The sequence below is a fragment of the Aythya ferina genome (genome assembly GCF_964211825.1).
Source record: "Aythya ferina genome assembly, chromosome: 3".
Taxonomy (NCBI): Eukaryota; Metazoa; Chordata; class Aves; order Anseriformes; family Anatidae; genus Aythya; species Aythya ferina.
The window spans coordinates 38,885,739-38,910,777 of record NC_140298.1 but is presented as its reverse complement, the minus strand read 5'-3'; the positions used below and the strand labels follow the sequence as shown (position 1 = coordinate 38,910,777).

At 38.5% G+C, this 25,039-nt stretch overlaps 1 protein-coding gene across 2 annotated transcripts in view; it reads right to left on the bottom strand.

Annotated features, from left to right (window-relative positions):
- Positions 1-22,241, bottom strand: part of LRPPRC (leucine rich pentatricopeptide repeat containing) — a gene marked incomplete at its 5' end in the record, with an annotated part of 90,920 nt that extends 68,679 nt beyond the window's left edge. The window contains 11 exons of one of the 2 annotated variants that reach the window (XM_084512796.1): positions 4,131-4,238; positions 4,320-4,425; positions 4,701-4,843; positions 5,704-5,848; positions 6,431-6,557; positions 6,961-7,047; positions 7,778-7,836; positions 7,914-8,035; positions 8,741-8,863; positions 12,619-12,821; positions 22,107-22,241. In XM_084512796.1, coding sequence (XP_084368922.1) covers positions 4,131-4,238; positions 4,320-4,425; positions 4,701-4,843; positions 5,704-5,848; positions 6,431-6,557; positions 6,961-7,047; positions 7,778-7,836; positions 7,914-8,035; positions 8,741-8,863; positions 12,619-12,821; positions 22,107-22,201 — 1,318 coding nt within the window. Of the gene's footprint in view, positions 1-4,130; positions 4,239-4,319; positions 4,426-4,700; positions 4,844-5,703; positions 5,849-6,430; positions 6,558-6,960; positions 7,048-7,777; positions 7,837-7,913; positions 8,036-8,740; positions 8,864-12,618; positions 12,825-22,106 lie in introns of both variants that reach the window. The other variant, XM_084512795.1, reaches the window with a different exon arrangement.
- Positions 22,242-25,039: the final 2,798 nt, after the last annotated feature.

Genomic DNA, 25,039 nt, shown 5'->3' with positions numbered 1-25,039 from the left:
TGCAGATCCTGCTTTGGGTTACAGAAAACTGGTTGTAACGAAAAAACACACAAAGATACCAAAGAAAAATCACAATCAAATAGTCTTCTAAAGACTCTGTAAATAAAAGGATTACTAAGAGAAATAATTTTTTATTTTTTTTTTTTTTTTTTTTTACTAAGGATTAGTCCCTGGGGACCATGTAACAGTTCATTCAAAAGGTCTGCACGAGACATAATGTATTTAAAAATATTTTGCAATTGTCTAAATCCTGAAATTATATAGAATACTTGATACTGTGGTAGTGGTATTCTGCATTTGAGGAAAAAATCATGTGAGTAATATGAAAGGCAGCCTATCCACAAAGTCTTAAAATTTCTATTCATGGCTTAAAAAAATCAAAATTTGATGGAGTCCTGTTTTCATGTATGTACAATAGTTCCTTGGACTTGTATGGGTTCAGAGAGTTTTTTCAGTCACCTTTCCCTGCTTCATCAAGAAGAGGTTTTTGAGATGATGGGCTGAGGTATGTACGGATTCCAGGGGTTGAACTGCCACAATTATATAAGTGAATTATAAGACGATAGAAATAGGGAACAAAACACAGCCTAACACTTCCGTTCTCCTTTTTTGTCAGCACTGGAAACAGCACTGAATGCCCCAGCAGAAGTAGAAAAGCATCCTTCCAGCCTCAAATAAGTACATCCAAACACCAAGAAATACAGTAAGAGATTTATCACAAGATGATCATAATATTCCTCTGATAGAGCAGAGCAACTTGCTGCTTCTTAAGGAGAGAAAAGAGGCTCGCATTTCAGACCCCCTTTCATTTCTTAAGTTCCTCACAAGAAGTAGCACCTTATATCTAATATGGTCCCACCAGAACACGGGGAATTTAATTACTAAGGCAGCTACGTACAGTTCAGTATGTGAAAGTGCAGCATAACTGTGCTTAGAGCAATTTTCTAAACAAATAAAAAACTTGTACAGGGAGGACGTGTATAGGAAAAAAACGTAACATTTAAGTATTTTTGCTGTGTTGTTAATCTGAGATGCATTCCAAAATTCTTGGCTGGAGAGGTCTGTCTACAAAACACGACCTGAAGTAATTACTTCAGGAAACCAGCACTCTTTGCTCTCAGTGAGTTCAAGAGACTTATTTCCTTATTCATCCAACTTCTTTTTCCTGGGGCAAAGTAAAAACTGAATTATCATTCACAAGCCATGCTTTGTGTATAAAACCACAACGGTTTAATAGAAAATGAAATTAAAATACACTATTGACTTTTAAAAATTGTCTTCAAAAATACCTGAAGTGATTCTACAAATATGAAGGGAGGCAATATGTCCAGTTACCAGCATAAGCCAAACATTTCTGCTCAACTCTCCTGTTACTATGATCTGATACAAGCTGAATCTCAAAAACCTTTTCTGATCTACTGCATATACCTCTTTTAAACCCTTTTATATACTTCCCCATTGCCAAGCCTAACAGCATTTATTTAGATAAATACTACAGAAATAAGTAATTATCAAGTTTCATATCAAATGCAAATAAAAGCGAGCATATTCCACCTGAAGTATCTGCCTGTGTAAAAAATGACTGAAAAGATCGGTTTGCTAGTTCAGAGTGGTTAAGTTCTCTGCAGTACATTTAAAGAATTGCCTTGCTTAGCTTTATTCCTCTTAGCCACCACTTCACTGTTACTTCTTTCACCTTCAGCTGCAAAATACAGAAGTTAGGAAACCTTCTTTGATATAGTGTGTCAGGTTTTGTTATAATGAACCTTAGATAAACGTGTAATTAAATGTTGTTACTAGTTCTGTAATTGATTGAGTCATATTATATGCATTATATTAAGGCATTTGTACCCTGCAGTTCTAGATATGTTGCTGCTTTTCTTCTGTGTCCTTTAATGATTCAGTCCATTGTCTACCTCCTATCAGATTTTTACCATTTCTTCCCCCCCTTAAAAGTTCTTTTCCATTTTCAGCCTTACCAATACTGAGATGCAAAATTATACACATTAGGCCAGGCATTGCTACTTTGTAGATGAAGCAATTATTACCTCCTTTTTAGTAGGAGATGTGATGCAGTGTCTGTCTGTACCTTTCTTAGTACAGCCCTATTATTTTTCACTGCTAGAAAGCACCATTCTGCTCATTTACTGTCTGTTGTCACGTTTAAGTTCTCACTGAAGCATTCTCTGTTATTTCTATGAAAATTTCAGGGTGTTTTTTTCTCCTCCTATTTACTTTACCTCAGCTGTATTGGATGTGTTTTAGATAGTGGGTCTCTTTATTTTTTCTTTTTAATTACAATTAAATTTCAAAAATGGGAAAAAAAAAAGACAATTTGTTTTACTGCAGCAAGAATGATTCCACTGATTCTTCACTGCAGAAAAAAATGCTTAGATATCTTCTCACATATTTTAAGAACTGCAAAATCACTGACCTTTGTAGTTATGTATGGAGTAGTAACTTTCACACTTGACGATTCAAACTGAGAGACTAAGTATGAGGTTACAAAACCATGTTTGCAAAGCCACACTGCTATTATACAGCCATACAGAAGTTTATGTATCCATTGCTTTTACAGACAGAAGAAGACAGGCTTTCTAGGGCGTGTTAAAGAAAGCCAGAGTCAAGGGCTTTTGCAACAGTTTTATTCTCAATTTGTTTACATGACTTCCAGAAGTAACTCCTAGCCAGAGTACAGTCAATTTCTACAGTAGGAGTTGAAATTAAGTAAACTTCTGAACTTGCCAGAGACCTTGATCTGAAACTTGAGTTTCTCTCAATGGTCAGACACAGCTTCAGCTTTGGGAGCGAAGTCTAAATCTAACACTTTCAGCGCCTCTTAGAATTGTGTCAGTGAGGTGAAACTTTCATTGTAGTAACAGACAACCTCTTTCTGTTCAGTAGGCAGCACCCGCTGCCTATACAGAAGTATGACACAACTTAATTTTGCTTATTTGTGGCAATAATGCACTCCGAGTAAGTCACAAATGACCAACCTAAAACCAACACTGAGATACTTTTAAAATGTCATTGAACTTTGAAGCTCTTGAAAACCTGTAAGAAGATAAACTTGGGTAGTAGTCTAGCAGAACAGATCCTAAAGAGTTAATAAAAACTGAATATTGTTTTCACAAAGGCTTTTTGAAAAAGATTTGAGACATTTTTATAGCCAGAAACAATTAGGGAATACTTGTTTCAGCATTTCTTCCAAACTGGAATGTGACTGTATATTTAAGATAAAATTGCGATATGAAGAGAGTGCTAAAAGCACTTTTTTTTTTGTTTGTGCATTTTGTTTGTCACCCAGTGTCACACTAACAACTCTGCATCTCATTCTAAAGCACATTATACTGTGAGATAAGATGAAAAAGACAGTTTTTTGTTTCCCCAAGGGGGAAGTACTTCTGTTAAAAGCATCTTTTTACAATACCATTCTTTCTGAATTACCAATAACGCAAACCAAAGAATTAGATACTGTACTCTAAAATTTAATATTTGTTCAATTCTTATTCATAGCCTGTAGACATCCCCATGTGTAACAGGGGAAAGCATGCTAAATGCTTGAACCTACTTAAGAATCCAAAAGATTGAGCATTTCTGTCCTTCAATCAGGATGCTGTCAGGTCAGGCTCGTACATTCAGTGACGTAAGTTCTCCTGCAGTTTTTATTATTGTAACTAAACTCACATTTGGCTTATCAGGTATATAATAAGATGGTTTAAAAAAAGAATTGGATTTGCAGTCCAGGAGAGCTATTATAACACCACCTTACTATTAAATGCTTCTCTCAGATTTCAGTTTCTTCAAGAGTAAGCTCTTCAAAGTAATGAGGAGTGAAAAGAACCACTGAAAGGCAGAAAGAATGTGAAGAGTTAAAAAGATAAACTCTTTTGCTCATCTTTCTATACAAAGGTAAGCCACCTAAATTTGTATCACAATTGAGAAAGAAAGGGGGGGGGGTTAAAAAGCCTTTCTGAAGGAAAAAAAAAAAGTTTGCAACAAAGACAGAAAAGCAGCAAGGTCTTCACTTATTTTCAAGAGCCTGGTGAATCTTGGAAGTGGTGTTTTAGTGAAGATTTGTTATCTTAGGTTTACAACAAAGCAAGAGGAGCACATATCATATTGCTAACCTTTAAGATTCTTCTCTTTCTGGAACCCAACCATCAGTGGCCAGAAATAGTGAGGTCTGAGCGGCACGCCTTCCTCTTTCATGGTCTTCATCACACCAATAGCCAGGGCTAAAAACATTCACAACATAATTAAACAGTGACCAAGTACTTTAAATAAGCATACGTAAAATAAATAAATAAGCAAAGTACCTGACTTGTTGGCCTCCAAAGCACAACGCAAGACAAATGTTAACGGTGCCGAGTGCATTTTTGTTTCTTTTAACTCACTACAAAATTGCTTCAGCTTGCTCAAAGGCTGCAAAGAATTTCAAGAATTAATGTATTTTTACATTTCTCTAATTGTTTACAATGTCAGATTCTTCTCATGTTTACGAAGTTGATATTACACATCCCAAACAGGCTTCCCTCATGAATTTCATTTTATTATGCAAATTGGCATGAAATACTAAAATCCTTTGATTCTGTAAGACCTATTAAAAAAAAATCTACCATTTTCCATTTCTATGGATTCATTAAATTAAATATATTATCACTAGTGCATTACAAAAGAAGTATCACTGTGCTGCATACCAGATCTCTATTTACACAGTGTTGTAAGAAGAAGCTACCCTGGTCCGCATTATCACGTGATAAATGATTGTAAGACTTCAAAATACGGAAACTTATATCTTCAAAGCCATGAGTTATCAGAGTCAAACAGAGGTTCATCGCATCTGGAGACAGAAAGACAGAGAACAACAACATTAGAATAGTGTATATAACTATTTTCACATTAAAATACACTAAAAGCAGTGAAAACTAGGAAAGTAAGTTTCGTGCATCACTGACATACCTTTTAACATGACTCACCAATCAAATCTGAAACTTCATCTTTCAGAATTATTTATATTGTCAACAAAATTCACTTACTGCACTAAAAAGACCATTCCTAAGATTAGCAAACCATCACCACTGTAGCATGATTGGATACCAGGTAAGAGAAAAAAAAATCTAGACGTGTCAAAAAAAAATAAAAAAAAAAAAAAAAGAAAAGGAAAAGGGATGAGTATAATTAACAGTTATCAATCAGACTACACATACTGGGATCTAAAAGTGACTTTAACTGTAGATAGAGAAAACTATAGTCAGTGTTTACTGTCTCCCTTTTTATGATATTCACAAAGAGCTGTCACAACAGGAGTTACAATAGTGTTGTTTGAAGAAAGGACTCCACAATTACTGCTCTCCTTAAGAGTCTCCTTAAAGTCTTAATGAATTTTAGTAGTTAAAAAGATGATACATAGATTTTAGTATGTGAATTGCTTTGTATTTTAGTTTGGTTTATATTTTAGTTTGAAATATAATTGATTTATAAAATTGGTTTATAATTTACACTTCAGAAAGTACGATTAAGAACAGCATAAATTAATCTACAAACTAGTGCCAAAATAGTATTTTCATTCCATATTCAAGATACAAAATTACCTATTTTTGGATGCATTAGGTATTCTTGGGGGAAAAGAAAAAAAAAAAAAAAAAGCTTTCCTTTACCATCCTGAGCAGCAAAGTATCATTGCAGTAACCAAGTACATACCTGGAATTAATTCCTTTTCAAATCTTATGCGTTCTTTAATATCTTCAATGTACTGAGGATATCCAGCCTTGGCAAGGCTAAAAATCACCTGCATCAAAATCCTATCCATAAGGTACCCTTCAGTCTTCTCAACCTCTTCTAGAGTCTGAAAACAGTAAGATATTTAACTTTAATAAACTCTATACTGACTTCAAACAGAATACATTAAAATAGTAAAATTTACAAAAGCTGGTGGTTGCGGTCCAAAACTTGAAATGATCAACTACACAAAGGGCTGTAAAGCAGCATTATCTTATTCAGACACTATGAATATGTAAGTTGCAGGTATGAACTCTCCTTAAAAAAAATCACAGTTCTACTGGAAGGATTCTATGCTTTCAACGAGAGCAGGATAATCAAGGTTTACTTTTATATGTATCATATACAATCATTGCCCCTTGAAAAAAAAATGAATTATTAAATCACTCACTGGCAAACATTATTCACGAGATCTTCTCCTAGTGTCAAAAGCAAGCATCAATAAACAAATATTTTTCATAAAGTATGAGACTGTTTTCAGTCAACTGGCTATTCAGATGCAAAAAAAAAAATAATAATAATAATTTTTGCTATGAGGAAACAAGTTTAAAAAAATCAGTATGACTCCTCCTATATAGATAAAAAGCATTTTGAAGTTAAATTGAACACAAGATCAAACAAATTGTATTTACACTCAAACTCACAATACCTTCTTGATGCTATCAGCATCACCCTTTTCAGCATATACATTCAGCAGTGATAAATAGGTGTCTGGACCTGGCTCAACACCAGCCATCTTCATCACTGAAAGGATATTTTCTGCACTCTTGATATCTCTAAAAGAATTCGAAAGAAAGAGTATCAGTGGATTTAATCACAACTGTTTATTGTCACTTCCACCTTACTTCATTAAGGTTTTAAAGAATCGGAAACAAAAGCTGCAACAAGTACAGAGAAACCTATTTAACTAAGCAAACCCTAAAACATCAAAGCACAAATCATTACAGAAGTACAGTAATTTATCTTGAAATTAAACATTTTCAGGAACAAGAAAAATTGTTTCCTTTGCTACATAGCCTTGTTTGCTTCAAAAATGTGTAGAAAGAAAATCTTTTACATTATGCAAAACCATTATGCTATTTTGTGGCATGTAAATTTCCTGTACAATGTCACTTTACGTTATAGTAAAACATAAAAGTAAAAAGTAAATTATTATTTTTTAAAAGGTATTAACATTACCCTGATCTTGCATGACCTTTGACAAGGCTACTGAATACTGCTTCAGTGATTGGGAGATCTTTGTTCTTCATAAATCCAAGTATCTTACTGAAACAAGAAAAAGACATTTTTTTTTTTTAATTTGAAAATAAACTACCGAGCTATAACTGTGCTGTTGGACAAGTACTGTATTAAACAAAAACAAATACTGATGTCACTGAGCTATTTTATCTAGGCATGCTGCATAATGTGGTCTTTTTTCATATTAAAGATCTTTGTCATTTTGAAATATGCATAGGCAAAAGAATGGGGCTGAGATTTTTGTTTGTTTGTTTTTATTCTCCTTTTTCCTTATTATACATGTCCAGCAATCTCACTGTTGCAACTTAGCATTGCTAAAAATTAATGCAATTAACGTTAGATGGAATATCCAGTGAGCCCTGTGTAACAAAAAAAAAAAAAAAATCATTACTATTTACTCCTTAAGCCACTTCGTTCTCAAATGCCCTCGCAAGTAGCCATTTTCTTATACAGGCAGTAAGCCTTTATGACTTCATACTTGTTCCACACCTGCTCTAAAAATGTCAGAAGTTATTTTCTTAGCAGCTTCAATGCAATTTGATCTGAACACACATTTATGGTTTATTTTCATTTTTGTGATGCAGGTTCCAGCTACCTCTAAAAAGTTGCTATTCAGTACTCAAATAAATTATAATGAATCCTCTTTGCTTTACTCAGTTTCTAAGAATTACCCTGAAATGAGTTATAACAATAATGGTGGTGAATATAATAAACAGATTTCTTAGAGATTTCTTTAAATGTGAGCGCAAAAGAATACCTCGCTCCTTCAATGTCACCCTCATTGCAATAAGCAGCAATCAACCTTTGGTATGTAACCTATAGAAAACAAAAAATGGAAGTTAATGATTTCTATCCAATAAATATTAACCAAAATTACTATTAAAAATACCTACTCGATTGGGCTGCACATTAGCTTCCTCCATTCTGGCCAAGAACTCCGTTGGAGAAAATTTATGCTCATTCTGGAGGTAGACTTTAAGTAAAGCATTATAATGGCTTGTGTCATAGACGGCACCTAAGGAAATATTTCAACCGTTGTCACTGAATGTAGATGCTCTATATTTTACATGATTTTACAGCTTTCTTAGGTAATTAATTTCTTATCAATTTTATTCTGGATAAACTTTATTTATAATCAGTCTGTTTCCTTTTATCCACCATTACAGTAACAGGCATCTATTTAACAGCACACATTTGTAAAAGGCTAAAACCTAAAAAGAGCACAGAAGCACTGCTGCTGGTGTGCACACTATTCTGCAGCCTTTATAGATGTATTCATTTTACACATTTAGTAATTTCACTATCAAGAATTGGTTAATCTATGCAACATGTATAGATAAATGCCTAACTTAAAAATAAAAATCATCTGATACAATAGCTGGTAGCACTAGGAATACTCAGCCTACCTATATCAACATAACATCTAAAAGAGATGTACAATACATTCTTACAACGATCAAAATCAACTGAAAGTCTGATTTAAGCATCAGAAAAAGCAATCTTTAGATTTATTATAAACACCCCTAGATGTCAGTATAACTCCCAGAATAGGAAATAACTCTCACCTGAATAAGAAAACCTAGCATTTATTTACTACTGAGGTTTTGCCATTATAATGTAACATTGAAACACTATTAAGATGCATTCCATCTTCTATTACAAAGTAAACAACTAAAGCACACTGCTATTCCAGCAGCATGGACTGACAAAATTAACCTACCCATTTCTTTCATCTTGTCCCATATCGTATGGGCTAGTTCTGTTCTTTCAGATGACAATACCTCTGGTAACAGAGCACCACAACTTCGCAACAAAAGCAAGATCTGATTACTCCCTGGACACCCTGCAGTAAAAAATAACATTATTAATAGGTCTAACTCAAGTAAAGCAGAAGTAGTCACTCAAACACACACACAGCAGCAACAATGCCACAAGTCTGTCAGATGTAAGAACCACGGGGAACTATATATTTCAGTAAGTGTATTTTTTTTTTCTCTAACTTTTACTCTTTTGGGATTCATTTGAAAGATAACATTGAAGGAACTTTTAAGTTTATCTATAGAATATTACTGTCTAAATTTAGGACTTACAGGTTCTGATGCCAACTTGTCCAAGTAATTGTATATATTTATGCAGTGCTGGGCACCCATCCTTCCAAATAGTGTTACAAAAATTATTTATTTTTTTCATCTATTTATAGCTCTTGAATAAGTTGGTTTCAATCTTGCAGTAGAGAAGAGTTCACACTCCTTAAGAATTGCAATGCATCTCTCTTCAAATGAAATAAACATTGAATGAACCCATACGCAAGTCACACCTTACCTACCAAGTTCTACAAGTGCGTGTGTCACGTCAGGACTTAACAGAAACAAGCATGGACAAGATGACAAGACACTATTGTAACTCACCCACCTGACAGAGGCTGTTTTTACTTTTTAGTGGCATCAATGAAGATCAATAAACAAGCTTTCAAATTGCCCAGAAAGGGAAAACCTTTATATCCCTACTCATTTTGCCTTTTTATTCAGGTTCTTCTCTTGTTGTTATGCTAGTGCTGTTAACCTCCAAATTTTATTCATAAAGCTTAAGGCTGAAAAGAGATGTTGCTGGCAAGCAGTATGAATGGTATCTCAGAATCCTATCTCCAGCGCCAACATTAGACCATCATTAGGAATGGAAGTGAAAAACAGAAAGAGAAAAAACCCCTCCTATGTAAATGATACAATTTTCAAGATTGAACTTTTCTACTGTACAGGATACCCAAATGATTAAAAAATGACACTACTATATGCTTCAGAAGGTTCATGATAAAACGTCTCAATTAGTACAATACTGAGTTCTGCTGAGCAGAAAAAACACAAAACCCTGAACTCAGGTGGTCAGGTAGTTTGTATTTCCCACTAATTAAAAGGGATGCAACTTTTTTGGCAAATCTCTAAAATTGCAAAACACTTTGTATCAATTCCATACTATTTCAAAACAGGTTTTCTGAGACAGGTTTTGAAAATAGGTTCTGAAACAGGTTTTCATTTTCATTTCTGTCCATGCTCAACATAAAATGAATGAGTTAATTTATATCAAGAAAATGAAGAAAACTACAAACATCTACACCATCCAACTTCTGTACACAACCCTAGAGATGTCAAAAACTGAAGTATGGACTCAGCTGACTGCCTTGGACTGCACTAGTACTCCTGAGGCAAAACTAGGTAGAACTGCAGATTATCAGATTATCCAGTAAATTGGAGACGAGATTTTTTCAATCACTTCTTTATAAGGGAACACAGACATTTATAATCAAAAGGAGGGTTCCTGTAGAAAGCAGAATACTTAAAAAAAAAAAAAAAAAAAAAAAACAGATGTATGTTTGCATACAAGTTAAATGTTAAAAAAAAAAGTTATTTAAGGTTTCCTGTCGCAAACAGAAACACACATGAAGACTTGCATGACTCAGACTTCCAAAATCACCTCAAGTCTGCAGCATCACAAGTGCTCTTTAAGTGACTTCCAAGTCTTCATGCCAACACTTTGAAGTTGTGTACAGCCCAGCATAGAGACAGGAACTGTTGTCACTAAAGTTATCTCCAGCTGCTGCTTATTACTCTAAGTAGATTTTATATGTTACAGGTATATTTTGTTGTTATTATTACAATTATACAGAGCTATAAGAACAGCTACACAGCTATAAAATAATGGCAAAATACAAAAAAAACTCAAGAACAGAAATGTATAAGGCAGTCTAGAATTATATCTTCTGATACACAAAAGGACCAACAAATGTGGGATATCACATCATTATCGTAAACTGGGTTTCACTAGAAAAATCTATAGCAAAAAATGTTATTTTTTGTAAAAAAAAAAAAAAGTTATTTTTTGCTATATCAGAGTAAGCTCATCTGGAAAGAAACACACGGGAGTGGGGGAAAAATAAATAATGAGAAATGCTAAATAAGATAAAATAGTGAGAGAGGGCAGGTACAAGTTGCAAATGATGATTTGAGCTTGTGAAAACATCATGGAGTGACGGAAAACGAAACATACTTCGTTAACTTCTAAATCTCTGCATACAATCAAGTTAGTGTGGAAAAAATGCCAATATCTCCAGTTTCATGATGCCAGTGTTTTACACATACTTTATACTAGTGGCTTAGTGCTTCAAAGTCAAAAGAAACTGGAAAAAAAATCAGCAGTATGAGTACAGAAATGAGCAAGACGAGATCCGCATCAAACACATTGGTGCATTTTTTGTGTTATGATTATAAATGGAAGAACATTAAAACACACATAGTTTTAAAAAAATAAACAAGACTCCACACTTTGGTAAGTTTGCTTTTATTAAAAAAAAAAAAAAAAAAGCAAAGATAAGTTTTATTAAAAAAATTATTTGCTGTTATTAAAAAATAAAAAAAGGTCTGCTTTTCAAATTAAGATTTGTCATTTATTTTAATGGAAACCTTTTGAAGCTTGTTGTTTGCATGAATTCCAAAGCCCACCCAAACAAAAAATACGTAAATAACTAAAGGAAACGACTATGAGCGATTAAACTCTTTACTAACATGCTTCCTAAAAAAACTAACTGATCAAAAATCATGAAAACTGTGGCTGCAGATAAGCTTGGAAGCATAAAATCCTTGCCTATCCACATTTGCAATTAATAAATTTATACCTAAAAACGAAAAAGCAGTCAGAAAGGATATCACAAACAGAAAGACAAAACTAAAAATGTTCAACAAAAAGAGAGAATGAATTGAAAACTCATCTTTTAACCAGTGAGCTTCAGAACTTTAGGACCACTATCCAAATATATAAATAAGCCAGTAACTTCCAGGATAGACAGCAAAGTTGAAAATGAAAACAAAACAATACACGTTGTCATTGTTCAGTATACTCAAAGTTCTCACCTCAATTCAACACCTCAATTCATAAAATATCTCCACTGACTCATCCTAACAGGTACCAAATCTCAACTGTGCTACCTGATTTGCAAAAGATTAATATAGTCTGGCTATTTTTAGACAAAGGAATATTGAATCTGTCAGAACAAACAATGCCTCGATTGTTTATTTTTGTTTTATTGAAAAAATAAATAAATAAAGCTTTGTTAATCTGAATATCCACAGCTACCTGATAATGGAGAAACCTGGGGACAGATTTCCACATTTCCCTGTATAGTTCCATTTTAAAACAAATGACCTCTCAAGGACACCATGGCTTCCAACATACAAAATGTACTGTATAAAGTAGACAGATACAATCCCCGTTAAGAGTTCAGAACACTGTTATATGAGAAAAGTTTAACAGAAAAAAAAAAAAGATAAACTGTAATAATCAGGGCAACATAGTAAGATTTCTTAGAAGTACACTCAATTTTTACAAGTTGTATAAACTCCAAAGACAAAAAAAAACTTGAAAAGAAAATGTGTGCATTTAAAGCAGAATAGTATCTATACAGCATCTAAAGTTTGTTCACCAATACATGCGGAAGGTTAAACAACATCCAAAAGACAAAATACAATCAGAACTCCTTCAGAAGTCTCCTTGTTTTGATGAACTGTTTTATCACAGCTTTAGCTTTAACTTGAATTGGAAGCTGCTTACCTTCTCTGCATATTTCCTGGAAGACTTTTAGTAGAAGGGTTTTCGGGATGCGGCCAGTTTTTCTGACAGAGTTATCCAGTCTATTTAATGCCCAGTCAAACTGCCATGCCCTTCTGTTCAGGCCTTCTGACACTGGTTCTTCTGTAACGCTTCCCTGCTGTTGAGGTGCAACTGTAAGGAACCTTGGTTGGTAAACTACATTTCTGCTTAAATAAAAAGAAGAAAAAAGGAGAATAGAGATTACACTCCTGAGAGTCATCTTGCAACTACACAAGTCATACTTAATGTCAAAAAGGTAATGCTCTTTACTTCTTGCTGATGATCAGTTTCTCAAAAACATTCCATATTAATGTAAACAAACAAATGCAGGTGACTGATTTCACTGCACACAGTAAGCCTTTCTACTACAAACAATAGAGTCACATTTATTTTCTCAAAGTGACAATTGTTCATCTGAGATTTTCAGTTAGATCCAATTCGTGGTAAGTGGTTTGAGTACTATTCCTACATAAATAAATTTTTTAAAATCATCTCTGTGCTCTGTAAGTCTATAGTCCCATTATGGGATCTCACAACAGCTCTCACATGCTTTTGAAAACCTGTTCCAAAAACAGTCACAGACAACTATTCCAAAACACACCAAATGAAGGCAGCTAATCGTATCTTTCTTTTCAATTAGAATACATCAGAACTAATTCAGAGGCCAGTGTTGTAGACAAAAAAGCTTATCTAACAGCTTAAAGCAAAATGAGATCATTCTCCATTCTGAAGGATTTCTATTAGCAAATATGACGCTGTTGTCATCTTGCAACATAAACCAAACATACACTGGATTTGTTTCAGCATTTATTTTCTCAAAATAAAGTGCAACTGCAAGAAATATCATCAAGAAGTATTCTTATTTCAAGCAAAACACTAAGAGCCCACCACTTAATTAGCTATTTAAAAAAATAACAAGTTGATGTGCATAACTACATGGGCAAGCTTAAGGCCCCAGCACAGGCACCCCAGTGCAGAGAAGAGGCCCGCAGACAGGCCGCTGTTGGCTGCAAGCCACTAAATGGCCAAAAAAGGGCTAAATGGCCAGAAAGGCCCGAGCAGGGGGCAGGTAAGGGTGTGGTGGAGAACCTGATGGGTGGCTGGATTGCATCTCGTGAGCAGGACGCAGCCCAAGGGATGCCCTTTCCCCGGCCCTTGGAAATCCTGGTTTGCTAACCGGGCAGGCCCCAAGGTAAGTTCAAGTTGAACTCCTCAAACACAGCCAGCCTGAAGCCAATTCTCTTTCCTAAGAGAGCTGTGAGAACAGTGAGGTAGAAAACGTGTTTGATTTATGAAGGCATTCAAAGGAGTCTTTCAGTAACAAGGACCGGCACTACTGCTCAGATTTAGCTTTTGCAAGCAGACAGATTTTACTGAGAGCATCATCCTGAATAACTTCCAGAGGCCAGCATACCTGTGTAGCATTTCAACAGAGAAAGGTGAAGGAAGAAAAAGGGGAAAAGAAAAAATAATTTAAAAGAAAAGATTGCCAAAAAGCAGAGTTCTCTTTCAGTCTCAATTCTACATCCACAATGCAAAGCCTCACCCTTTCCTTCGGGTCAGCCCTCACATTCCTCAGCAAACTCTTTGATCAGATTCACCTGGCCAAGCTGGCACAACACTGGCTCAGACACACACACAGCTCCCGCAAGTGGAAAAACAGCACGTCATGTCCAAAACCCACCACAGTGAACCACAAAAAAAGAAACTGACTAGGAATATGTGGTAAAAATCAGAGGAAGCAGGAAGAAAAAGAGGGAAGTGAAACACAGCTTTCCGTAGTGAATGAATTGTCAGCTTAGCAAAACTTACTCTAACAATGCCATCTCTCACTAAAAATCTCCATCTCCAAAGGCGTCCTTTTCCCTGCTTCCTTCCTTTTCCTCCTACTTCATCGTATAACCAGTCACAATGTACTTTCCCTCAACCAGAAATCATTAGGCTAGCTGGATTAAAATCCAGTAGTACAAGGTAAGACTAACAGCAAAATATGAAAACTTCCACCCCCTCAGGTGTAATAATCAAATGAGATGGCTCTGACATGTATTCCTTAATGACACATAAATAACACTACAGAACTATAAGCTATCCACTGGATAACTGTAAGAATGAAACTAATGATCATCAATTCTTTATTTATTCATAAAGACATAAAGAAAATTGTATCATCTGCTATTATACAACCATTAAAAGAGCTATATGAAATCGTTTCAGAGTACTTCAAGTCAGGTTAGGAAAAACACCTTGAATGCAAGCAGCAGCACAGGGCTCACTGTGTCTGTAATACAGAAATTTACACTTTGAATCCCATTAGCAATCAAAGTACAAGCAAGAAAAAAAAATGTTTTTCAGAGTACAATTGAAATATCTGTTTTTTCTGTTCATTTCTCATGACTGAAGACATTTCAAGGCATAGCAACATGGGAGTCCAAGTCCAAGTTTTTGACACACAGGGGAGAAGAGTACTGCAGTATAAAACAAGCTGAGGAACTCTTCAGCCTTCACTGGCATCCACCTAAAGCATCGTTATCATTCTCAAGTATAACACATAGCATAAGACTTGAGTGCTTCTTATCACCTGTAGGCTTTCAGCATTTGTGTAAATCATAGTATGGCTTAAGAAACCATATAATGCTAGGGTGCTTACATCCATAGTAAGAATTTGTTAACAACTCCTGTGGATTCACAAGCAGGATGAAGCTGAAAGAATCCACAGCCTTGAATTTGGTTCTTATCACTACAAATCATCTAAGAACACAAAACTCAGGAGAAAATTACAAAAAAAAAAAAAAAAACACATTAAGAGTTCCCTATTCTACAAATTGAGCACCGAAGAAAGCTTCCAAAAATGCAAACTTTGACCAACTAAGGGAACCAGTATCAGGTTTGATTTGAGACAAGTAAGTGAAGGATGAAAGAACACAGGGGAACTCATATTAATGAAGCAGTTATCTATGTGTCAGGAATCTCTAGCAACCTTGTGCAATTTCTCCGTAACTTTTATAAGCAGAGAAACACATGACTACGAGAATTAAAAGAAAAAAAAAAAAAAAGATAATAAACAAAAAAAGCCAGACTAGACATCTCAGTGTGGAAGCCACATAAAAAGGCAGCAAGAAAGGCTTCTAAATAGATGAGCAACTATTTTAGAAAATGTACATACATCTTAAAATATAAAAAAAAAATGACATCATACTCTGCTTAGCTTTCAAAAAATGTTAATTAAAACCATATGACATAATTTTTAACCATTTCACCATAACTAAGTAAATTTTAACAAGGAGATGGGAACGTGACAACAGAAGAAAGGGTTAAGTAATTTTTAGAAGCATTAACTATTCCGAAGATATTAATGAACCTCACTCAACTAATCTCCAGTCCTTGACCCATGCCCATTCAGAAGTTACATTAACAATTTGGATGGCAGAGGAGATAGGAAAATTGTAGAACTTGTAGATGAGAGCACACCAGTAATGGCGGCAAACTCTTAGACAGAAAATTTCAGACATCAAAGTCATCCTGATTACTTGATGAAATGGTCTGAAATCAATAGAGGAAATTCAATGAAAAAGAAAGTTGTACAATTTGGACAAAAAAAAAGGCAGAAACATTACATGGCATACAATTAGGTAGACAACAGAATTCCTAACAGAAGCAACCCAGATAAGACACGGGGAAATAACTCTGCTTGTCATGGTATGGTTACTCACAGGAAGCCTGGTTTGAACATCTCTACGCAAGGATGGACACAACTATACATAATCCATTAGGCATCATATTAATAATATTAACTGTTAGGAAATATTAGAACAGGATACTTTGACAAACAAACTCATCTGGAAGCTTGTGAAAAAGATGAAGGGGATAAAATCTATCATGTATGACGTTGACATTCCTGTTCCTGCCTCAGTGCTAGATGTTAGATTACATAATCTTAAGGTATAGCCGTATTTATTCTATTACTTTAATCGACTGTGTTCAGAACTAAATGTTATGCTACCCAACAAAATGCATGACAGCACTCCAAGGGCTGAAATAGGTGTAAGTATTTCAGCAGTTGCCTTTAAACAGCCTTTTAAGATCCTTTCCATGTGAAACATTTCACTTGCAAACATACAGAGCTACATGACAAATTTCAGATCTGTTTCGATTAGCATTCTTCCTCAAATGTTTACTTTCTCTTCAGCATGCTTCAGAATTGTGTTTCTTTGTACCTACAAAGAGAAGCTCTAAAGAATAGATTAAACTCTATGAGGTGAATTCTCTCCTACTGCCACTACTGCAAGACTACAAGTAGCCTTCCCATGTTGGAGCCTCTACATAATTGTACCTTTATATCATTTTCAGCTTTGTTTCTACAATTATGAGGACTAAATACATAAACCTTTCCTGTGTGGGCAAGATCAACCAATTATATGCCCATAAACCCAACATACAACTTTCACTTTTCAACAGTAACTTTTCCCTTCCACTGTGGCTTATAGTTTTTTGGAAAAAAGTTGTAGCTAAACTAGTGAATAACTCATGCAGAGATGAAGTAGCCATTGGGAATTTATATTTAATTAGTAATACTTATTTATTTATTTATTATGTTTGCAAGGGTTTAGTGAGAATCCCAGCACTGCACTGATGTACTTGTATTCCGTATTTCTGGAGCAGTCTAAACACAGTGTGTTTGATTCTCTGAAGCAACAGAGATCTTAAACAGCAGCCTGAGTAAAAAGCATCCTGTCTTTCCCAAAACTCAATAATAATAAATAAAAATGGTGGTTCCAGTGGTCTGCCTGGCAACAGAAGAAAGTTTACTTTCTGTAAAGCCTGGATTCCAAAAATTCAAAAAAGGATTGCACAGCCACCATAGGGGATCGTGCTGGGGTCTCACTCAGTACATATACTCTTGACTCTATTAAATTTAACCAATGACTGGAATGTTTTTACATACAGTGATGAATTTTAACCCTTTTAGGTTTTCCGTTATTTTACTTTGAGCATGGCTTGTATTCTGAAAACTAGTTCCTATACTTTTAACTTCTTTAATTTATAAAGAACTTGAATATTCAATATTTTTATGTGGCATAGCAAATACTTAGTTGCAGCTCTAATAGAGAGAGGCAAATATCCATATGGTGGCTGTGCAATCCTTTTTTGAATTTTTTTTAAGTTCAGTGCTTCCCCTGACTCAGCTATGGTCACATACAAGGCCAGTGTTTAGGCCACTGCACTCTTGTTTCAGGGCCACACAGCAGGATCCTGTGGAAAGAGAGAAGATTTTATGTTTTTTCACGTAGACTGAGAAATGACACGGTTCCTGGAAAGTATCTAAGAACTCCGCATAACTAATTCACAAGTTAAAATTGTAACATGCAGCAAACCATGAGTCATTTGGGTTTTTAAACTGCAGCTTATCCAAAACTCAAATCAAGTCCCCCGGATCTAAACCAGGATTCTTTAAAAAGGTGTTCTCCTTCCCATCTCGCCAGCACGCCCCAGTCCCGTACAAGCTCACTGCAACGTATCAACAACCAACAGGCCTGGCAAGGACAACTTCAACAGCAGTGCCTGTGGTACTCTTAGCAAGTTTACCAGCAACAACAACAAAAAAAAAAGCAGGAGTTTTCACTCCAGAACAGTTTGCTTTTCAGGGAAATTAGCAAGCAGAACGGTTTGCTCTGTTCCACAGAGTCATGGAAACTGCCATCTGACCTGAAAGATGAGAATCTTAAACTAAAGAAGTGACAGCAAGGCCAAAGACACAAAGTAAGACACTTGCATATAGATTTTTTCTCAGCAGTACTATTATGATCCATACCTCAGGAGCCTAACTGTCCTCACTTTAGGGGGTCCATCTCAGGAGGAATACCCTAGCAGTAACACCTCAAAGTGCAGTGCAGCAACACACCTGGACTGATCTAACACAGTCACCAGCAGCACCAGTTCCAGTCCCTCTTTTCCCTTGGCCCACAGTTCCACCCTTTTGGGGCTCATAAGATCCTTAACTGATCCAGTGCAGCCCAAAAACTCTTTTCCTTGCACCCCAGCAAATGCAATCACCCCATGACAGGTCCAAGGAGCACCCTGTTCCAGAGCAAGGACAAGTTGGCTGACAAGGGGGAGGTGGCAGCCTGGGAAGGATGGAGCTGGTACGCTTCCCCCAACACTTAGTCTCCTGTAGCAGCAAGCTGTATCATTGAGTCATGGCAATCACCTAGAGCACGTAAAACAAACTCCCCAAAACATAAACTTAACTCAAAATCCTCTGAACACTCATCAGATGAATTGTTTGTTGCAGCGTTCTGAACTGCTGCACATCGGGCTGCACTTTTAACATTTTTTCCCTTCGTGAAACTTCCACGAACAAAGTTCCAGAAAAGGATTTCTTCTGGAAATAATGTTTACTACAGTTTACTGTCATAGATCTGAAGTATGCTGCATTGGTTTGTCACAGCTCATTCATCTCATAGTCTCATAATGTGACAACGATGTTGCACAGCTCAGTGTATCTCACACTTAATACTACAGGCAGACAAATGAAACAGTGCGTTTCCTTTAGATTTTATCTGAGGCTTTTGCTCCTCAACCACTCAATGCAACTGGATATCCATCTATTGTCAGTTCAGGTTAGATTGACACAAAATTAGATGGGAAATACTCCCAGAGTTTATTCCCTTGGCTCAGCTGTAGCGTGGCAGCATGCAGCAGAGCACCAGGAGCCATCAGTCACTGCAGGAGGACCACCTGAAAGCAGCACATCCTTTCCGTCCAAATGAAATCCCAGCTGGCTCTGTCGGAGAAGCAAAATGCACAGACAATGCCAGAAAAACCATCTTTCAGAGATACATTTAGCACTGCATTCTGACTGTACACCCAGTATCGCTTCCATTCCCCTGATCTGTCCCTTAATTCAAATTCTCATGCAGAGGACCAAAGTGCAATCCCGTAGTCAAGGTGTACAGTCCTATTTCTTCTTTTTCTTCCATGTACAGATTCTTACAGCCAGCAAGAAATGGTATAGATAGGGTCACAGAAGGACACCACCTTGGTATATCCAAGGCCCTACGCAAAGTATTAAAACTGAGAAAGGAGTATGGTCAACTGCTAACTTAATGTAATGTCGTGAGAAACACCAGCAATCTGACTGCAGGTTATGAAGTCTCAATAACAGACCCTGCTAACTACACAACTAGCCCTCTGACATCCTGCATAGCTGCTTACTTACAGCAGATACCCTCGCCATGCTTCTGAGAAACTTCAGTTGACTGTCAGCCCTGTGCACATGGCTAACAGAATTAGATCTTTTTTTTTCTTTTACTGCAGGTCTGCTATTGACAAAAATTTACCTGCTGCTTATCCAGCAAACAGGACAGAAGTTATTTGCCATTACCCGTTCTATGGAGCATCTACATTTACGTCTGACTGAACTGTTTAAACTTACAGAGAGAGCTAACAGCACGTCACTTGAGAGTTCTGCTGTGGCTGAGCATCTATCTGCGCCTCTCCACTATGGCTCCAAGCTCATACCAGGCATCCCTGCCAGGCTTACATGGGTGCATTCTACCTAGCAACGTACAGATGGTACTTTTGGTACTCTGTATGTTATTTTCTTTGCCAGTAAAGACTGCCGGACTTTGTACTTTGGCTATTGTACTCTCAGGACAATGTGTCTAGGCCATTTACAGTCCATTTCTGACAGCCACCAAAGGTCACCCTGCAGCTTCCTTTCCCTCTTCAGTAAAGCAGGAACTGCTTCCTGGAACAGAGGGCATCAGAATAGAACAACTAAAATTTATCTTCCTCACTCTACTATAGACGCAGATGCACTTCAAAGTCCTGACATGGAATTTGAAGCCTTACTTACATTACAAGCTGCCTCTCTCTCCAGTGCCTGTCACCCTGGCTCTGAGCAGATAAGCAAAGTGCCCTGGGGGTCTCTGAGAATTGTACGGGCACAACCCAGAGTCCAGCCACCACTCCTGTACTCTGTGGGCTGCGGGTGGTAGTTCGGACTGCCGTGGAAAATCCAAGAGCAGTTTGATGTTTTAATTAAAACCCTTGCCTGAATGGGAGTAGCTGCTGTTTCACATCTTCAAAGCAATAAATGGACCTGCAACTTTTCTGTAATCACGACTGTAATCAAAGTCCTGAAATTGCATCTGAACTGACTTCACTGTGTTCAGTGCTAAAGCAACTGAACCAAGAACAGGTAAACGTGCAGAGCCCATCATATACCCAGTTCTCGTGGCAAATGCTGAGTTATTCCTTGTTATTTATTCACTCTTACGCCAGTTCCCCTTACTCCTGCTATAACAGCTATAGCTTCATCGGTGTTCTCTGTAATTTACTGTAATGGGCTGCATTTCACTTTTAATTGAGTCCTCAGCAGCAAGCAGAGAAATCTAAATGTGGTCCATATGCCCAAGTCACTCTACTTCTTCAAAAGCCATCCGATTCCAGAAGTTAAGGCTTAGGTAGAAAAACACAACAATGAACAGTTACTTACACTATAAAACAAACCGAAATTATACGCTTGTACGTGTAATTTCCGCTCAGATGCGTTACCTCTTTGCACTTTGGTGTTTGAGCATCACCTGTACATCACGATACCTAAACCCACAACTTAAAGCGATAGTAAGACAAAGACTTCGTGTAAAAATATCATCTCTGGAAATGAAATCACCGGACAGAAAGAATGCAAAATTGTAGGTCTGTTCCCCAGTCTTACTGCAATAAAATTCGCTGTTTAGACTGAAACATAAATAAACATCACAGCTGTTTTGTGTGAACATGTTCTCTACCCAGCACATTTCCTTTGTACTTAATAAAATCTAACAAAGAATTTAAACGTGTTTCCGCAAGATCCCTAAACCATCCCACAGGCGACCCCATTCATTCTTAGGGATAGAAATGAGCATGGTTTGAGCAAGCAGAAGGTAGCATTTGTGACAATGCCTGGCTGTTAGACCCAAAATCTCACTGTACAAAGTGCGCTTCAAGTTCCTTACAGAACCCCAGTTCCTAAAAAGCAAGTCCTTTCAGACCTGCACCAAGGCACGTACGAAGCCCTGTGAGCACTGCACCCTGCAACGAGCTGTTTCAGGAAGCTAGCTTCCAGCTGGTGAGCACAAAGACCAGCTGAATGACACCCCCTAGGGAGTTTTATTCCCGATTCGCCACTCACGAGCCCTGCGGTCCTGCTGCGTCCCCCCCTGCAGGCCTGCCCCAGGCTTCCCACGGCCTGCAGCGCTGCGGGAGCGGCTACGGTTTAACCCCCGGAAAGAAAGCGAACTACACGCTCCCACTCGGCACGGGGACGAGCCCTGCCAGCCTCCCAGACCGCCTGAAGGCGCTGCCGGGGCCGCCCCCCCCGCCCCACACACCCGAGGCCGCCTCAGGCCCCGCGCCCCCCGCGCCCGGGCCGCGCTCGTGCCGGTTCCCCCCCCCCGGGGCCTCACCTGAGGGCGGGGCCGGGCGCGCGCGGGGGCAGCAGGGGCCGGAGGCGCGCGCACAGCGCCCGCAGGCGCCCGGCGGAGCTGAGCAGCGCGGCCATGGCCCCGCCGCGCGCCGGAGGAGCACGTGAGCTGCGGGGACGGCCGCTGCGCATGCGCGCCGCCGGGCAGCCGGCGCTCCGGACCTGCGTGCCGGGGGCGGGGGGAGAAACCATTTCCTCGCGCAGGGGGGAGGCGCGGGCAGCGCTGGCGGAGGAGCCCTGGCGAAGCGCGGCCACGCCTTCCGTTCCCCCCCCGGCTACGGCGCTGGTGGGAGGGAGCCGCCCGCCTCGCCAGGCAGGAGGAAGTCACGTGGGGTGGGGGGGGGCGCGGAGCCCGGGGGTCACCTCTCGCACGTGCGCGCGCCTGGGGGAGGGCCGTTGGCAGCCGTTAGCGGGCGCGCGCACGCCGGTTAGGCGGGAGGGCTGAGGCGGGAGCGCGCGCCGGGCGCTGCCTCCGTGAGAGTGAGGGGGGAGCCCCTGAAGTGTCGCCCGCCGCTTCCCTCAGGGGAAAAGGGGGGCTGAGGGGCTGGGGGAAGGATCTGCATTAAAGTTTTTTTCTCTGCCTGAGCCTGTTGACTTCAAGCAGGTGCCATCTGCATTGATACTTTGGCACGCGCGTTAGAGCTGGTTCCTAAAACAATTACAAAACAGTGCACTAGGTGGATGTTCATAAATTAAGTGCGTCTTTTCACACACACACACATAAAAAAAAAAAAAAAACAACAACAACAACAAAAAAAAACTTTTTGCCACAGATTGTAAATATGCCAGGAGCAGAACTGGCATCAGAACGTCGATTTTTATAAAGTCAACTACAACCTGTGTAATTAATCATCCGTTTTCTGTTACACTTGCTAAGAGGTATAAAAGTCTCACCAAGAGGCAAAGGGCCCAGTTGTTCCAAGTTACAAAAACCCACTTCTGCTATTTATAAGTAAGCCCTGGATTGTCAGCACTTCTCACAGTCAAGCTTTAAGGCATGAATTAAAGCTAGTAAGATGGTGCTTGTGATATTAGTAATTACCATGTCTGCTGCTGTATCTGTTATTTCACAGAAGGCAGAGTTCAGTCTTAATAAGGAAGAAATGGAGGAATCTTTTAACCCAAGTACCAACCTAGTAGCGTATGTACATGGTAATCCTTAGGTTGTCTTCTGGATGTGCTCATCAAACTTGATTGTGGATTAAAGAATAGAGCCCCATTGTGTTGGGAGCTTGCTGTAAGGGCTGTACAAGGATGTCAGAGGTGTTTCCAAGAAGGACAGGAAAAGATGGAGCAAGTGAATAGAAGAGTAAAGGCAAACAATCACAGAATCACAGAATTGTCTGGGTTGGAAGAGACCTCAAGATCATTGAGTCCAACCTTGAATGAGAAGACCTTGATCAGCATAATAAATAGGTTCTTGTTGCAGAGATTCCACTGCTACTGAATCAATAAACAACTTTAAGAAAGGTTTGGAAGGAGAACAAGGGGGCAGACTCTGACAAGGATTCCCTCCAGAGGACAACATGTAAAGGTGTTTGTTTGAAAATCCAGTAAGTGGGTAACAGGATCCGAAGTGACAGGCTGCTCTGAGAGTCTTTTCACTGCCAAGTGAGAGGTCGTAGATGTGACCCCACTGCAGAAGGTGGGACAGTTGCTTGGTGTGAAAAGGAAAGGAGGTCCTGAGGAATTAATTGAAAATGTGGTGTACCTTGGTTAGTCAAAGACTTAATTGAAGTGGAATTTTCAAAGCAAGAGTTACAATAACATGCAGTAGTTAGAGCTCCTTTCACTCACTCCTCATACTTTGAAATAGAAGTCCATATGTACAAAACAGCTTTAAACACTGGCTTATTCCACAGGTGGCTTTAGAAAAATCTAAAAAAGACAAAGTTAAAAATATACTATAAATGCATCCCTGGAATCTGAGCACTAAAAACTCTTGGAGTGAATGGCTCAGGCTTTGTCAAAATGCCTTTGAAATGGTGGAAGAAACATAAGAGGACATCCAGCAGCTCTAACGTGTTTGCGTAACTGTAACATAAAGTGAAGAGAATCAGCATTGGCCTAGGACTGTTCACTGCCTTTAGGCAGTTGGGATGTGACTGCTGCGTGTCAGAGGGTAAAAGGATATCAAGGACCATGGCTGAAAGCATTTATCACATATTAAGAGGGTTCTGAGATGTTGACCTCTGAAAAAAATGAAACACGGTCTCCATTTGCAAGCTGTGTGATGGGGCCCAGGTTATTTCCACATTTCCCTCCAGGACTTGGAGGTGTCCTCCACCAGTCTGAGCTGTCTGGCAGAATAGTTGAATTCCCATGGAACAACTGGGTTCACATGGGCACAAAACGTGGCGGTGTCAGCAGTGGGGAACGTCCTGATACTTTTGCCTGTTCTCTCTCGCCCCCTAACCTTACGGGGCCAGCGTCCAGAGGCAGCTCTGTGTGGGCAACACCAGCGCAGCGAGGTAGGAGCAGCCGTCCTCCCACCACGGTCACAGCTCAGTGTGGTGCGTGGCCTCTGCTGTGCACTGGGGAGAGGCAGCAGAGTTTCCAACACACCTGTGATGGCTTCGTTCATCGTGGGAAATGGGCTAGCAGTAAAGTTTGCCGTGGAGGGAGTAATTTGGGATTTACCCGAGTGTTTGAGGGAAGGTAGGTCACAGAATCGAGGAGATGATGAGATACATTTATGTTTGTATTGTTAGGGTCAATATAGGTTTTATTTCTGATGTCTGAGTAAGGATAACCTTAGATTTTAGACAACACATGGAAATCCTGGCTTGAAGAACATGCAGTCTTAATACATATTGAGGGAATATGATGAAGAAATCAAAAAGTGACCTTTCTTATATATCTTATTCTCCAAAACTGACCAAATGTGTTGATTTAAGCTTCCTGCCTCATCTCACT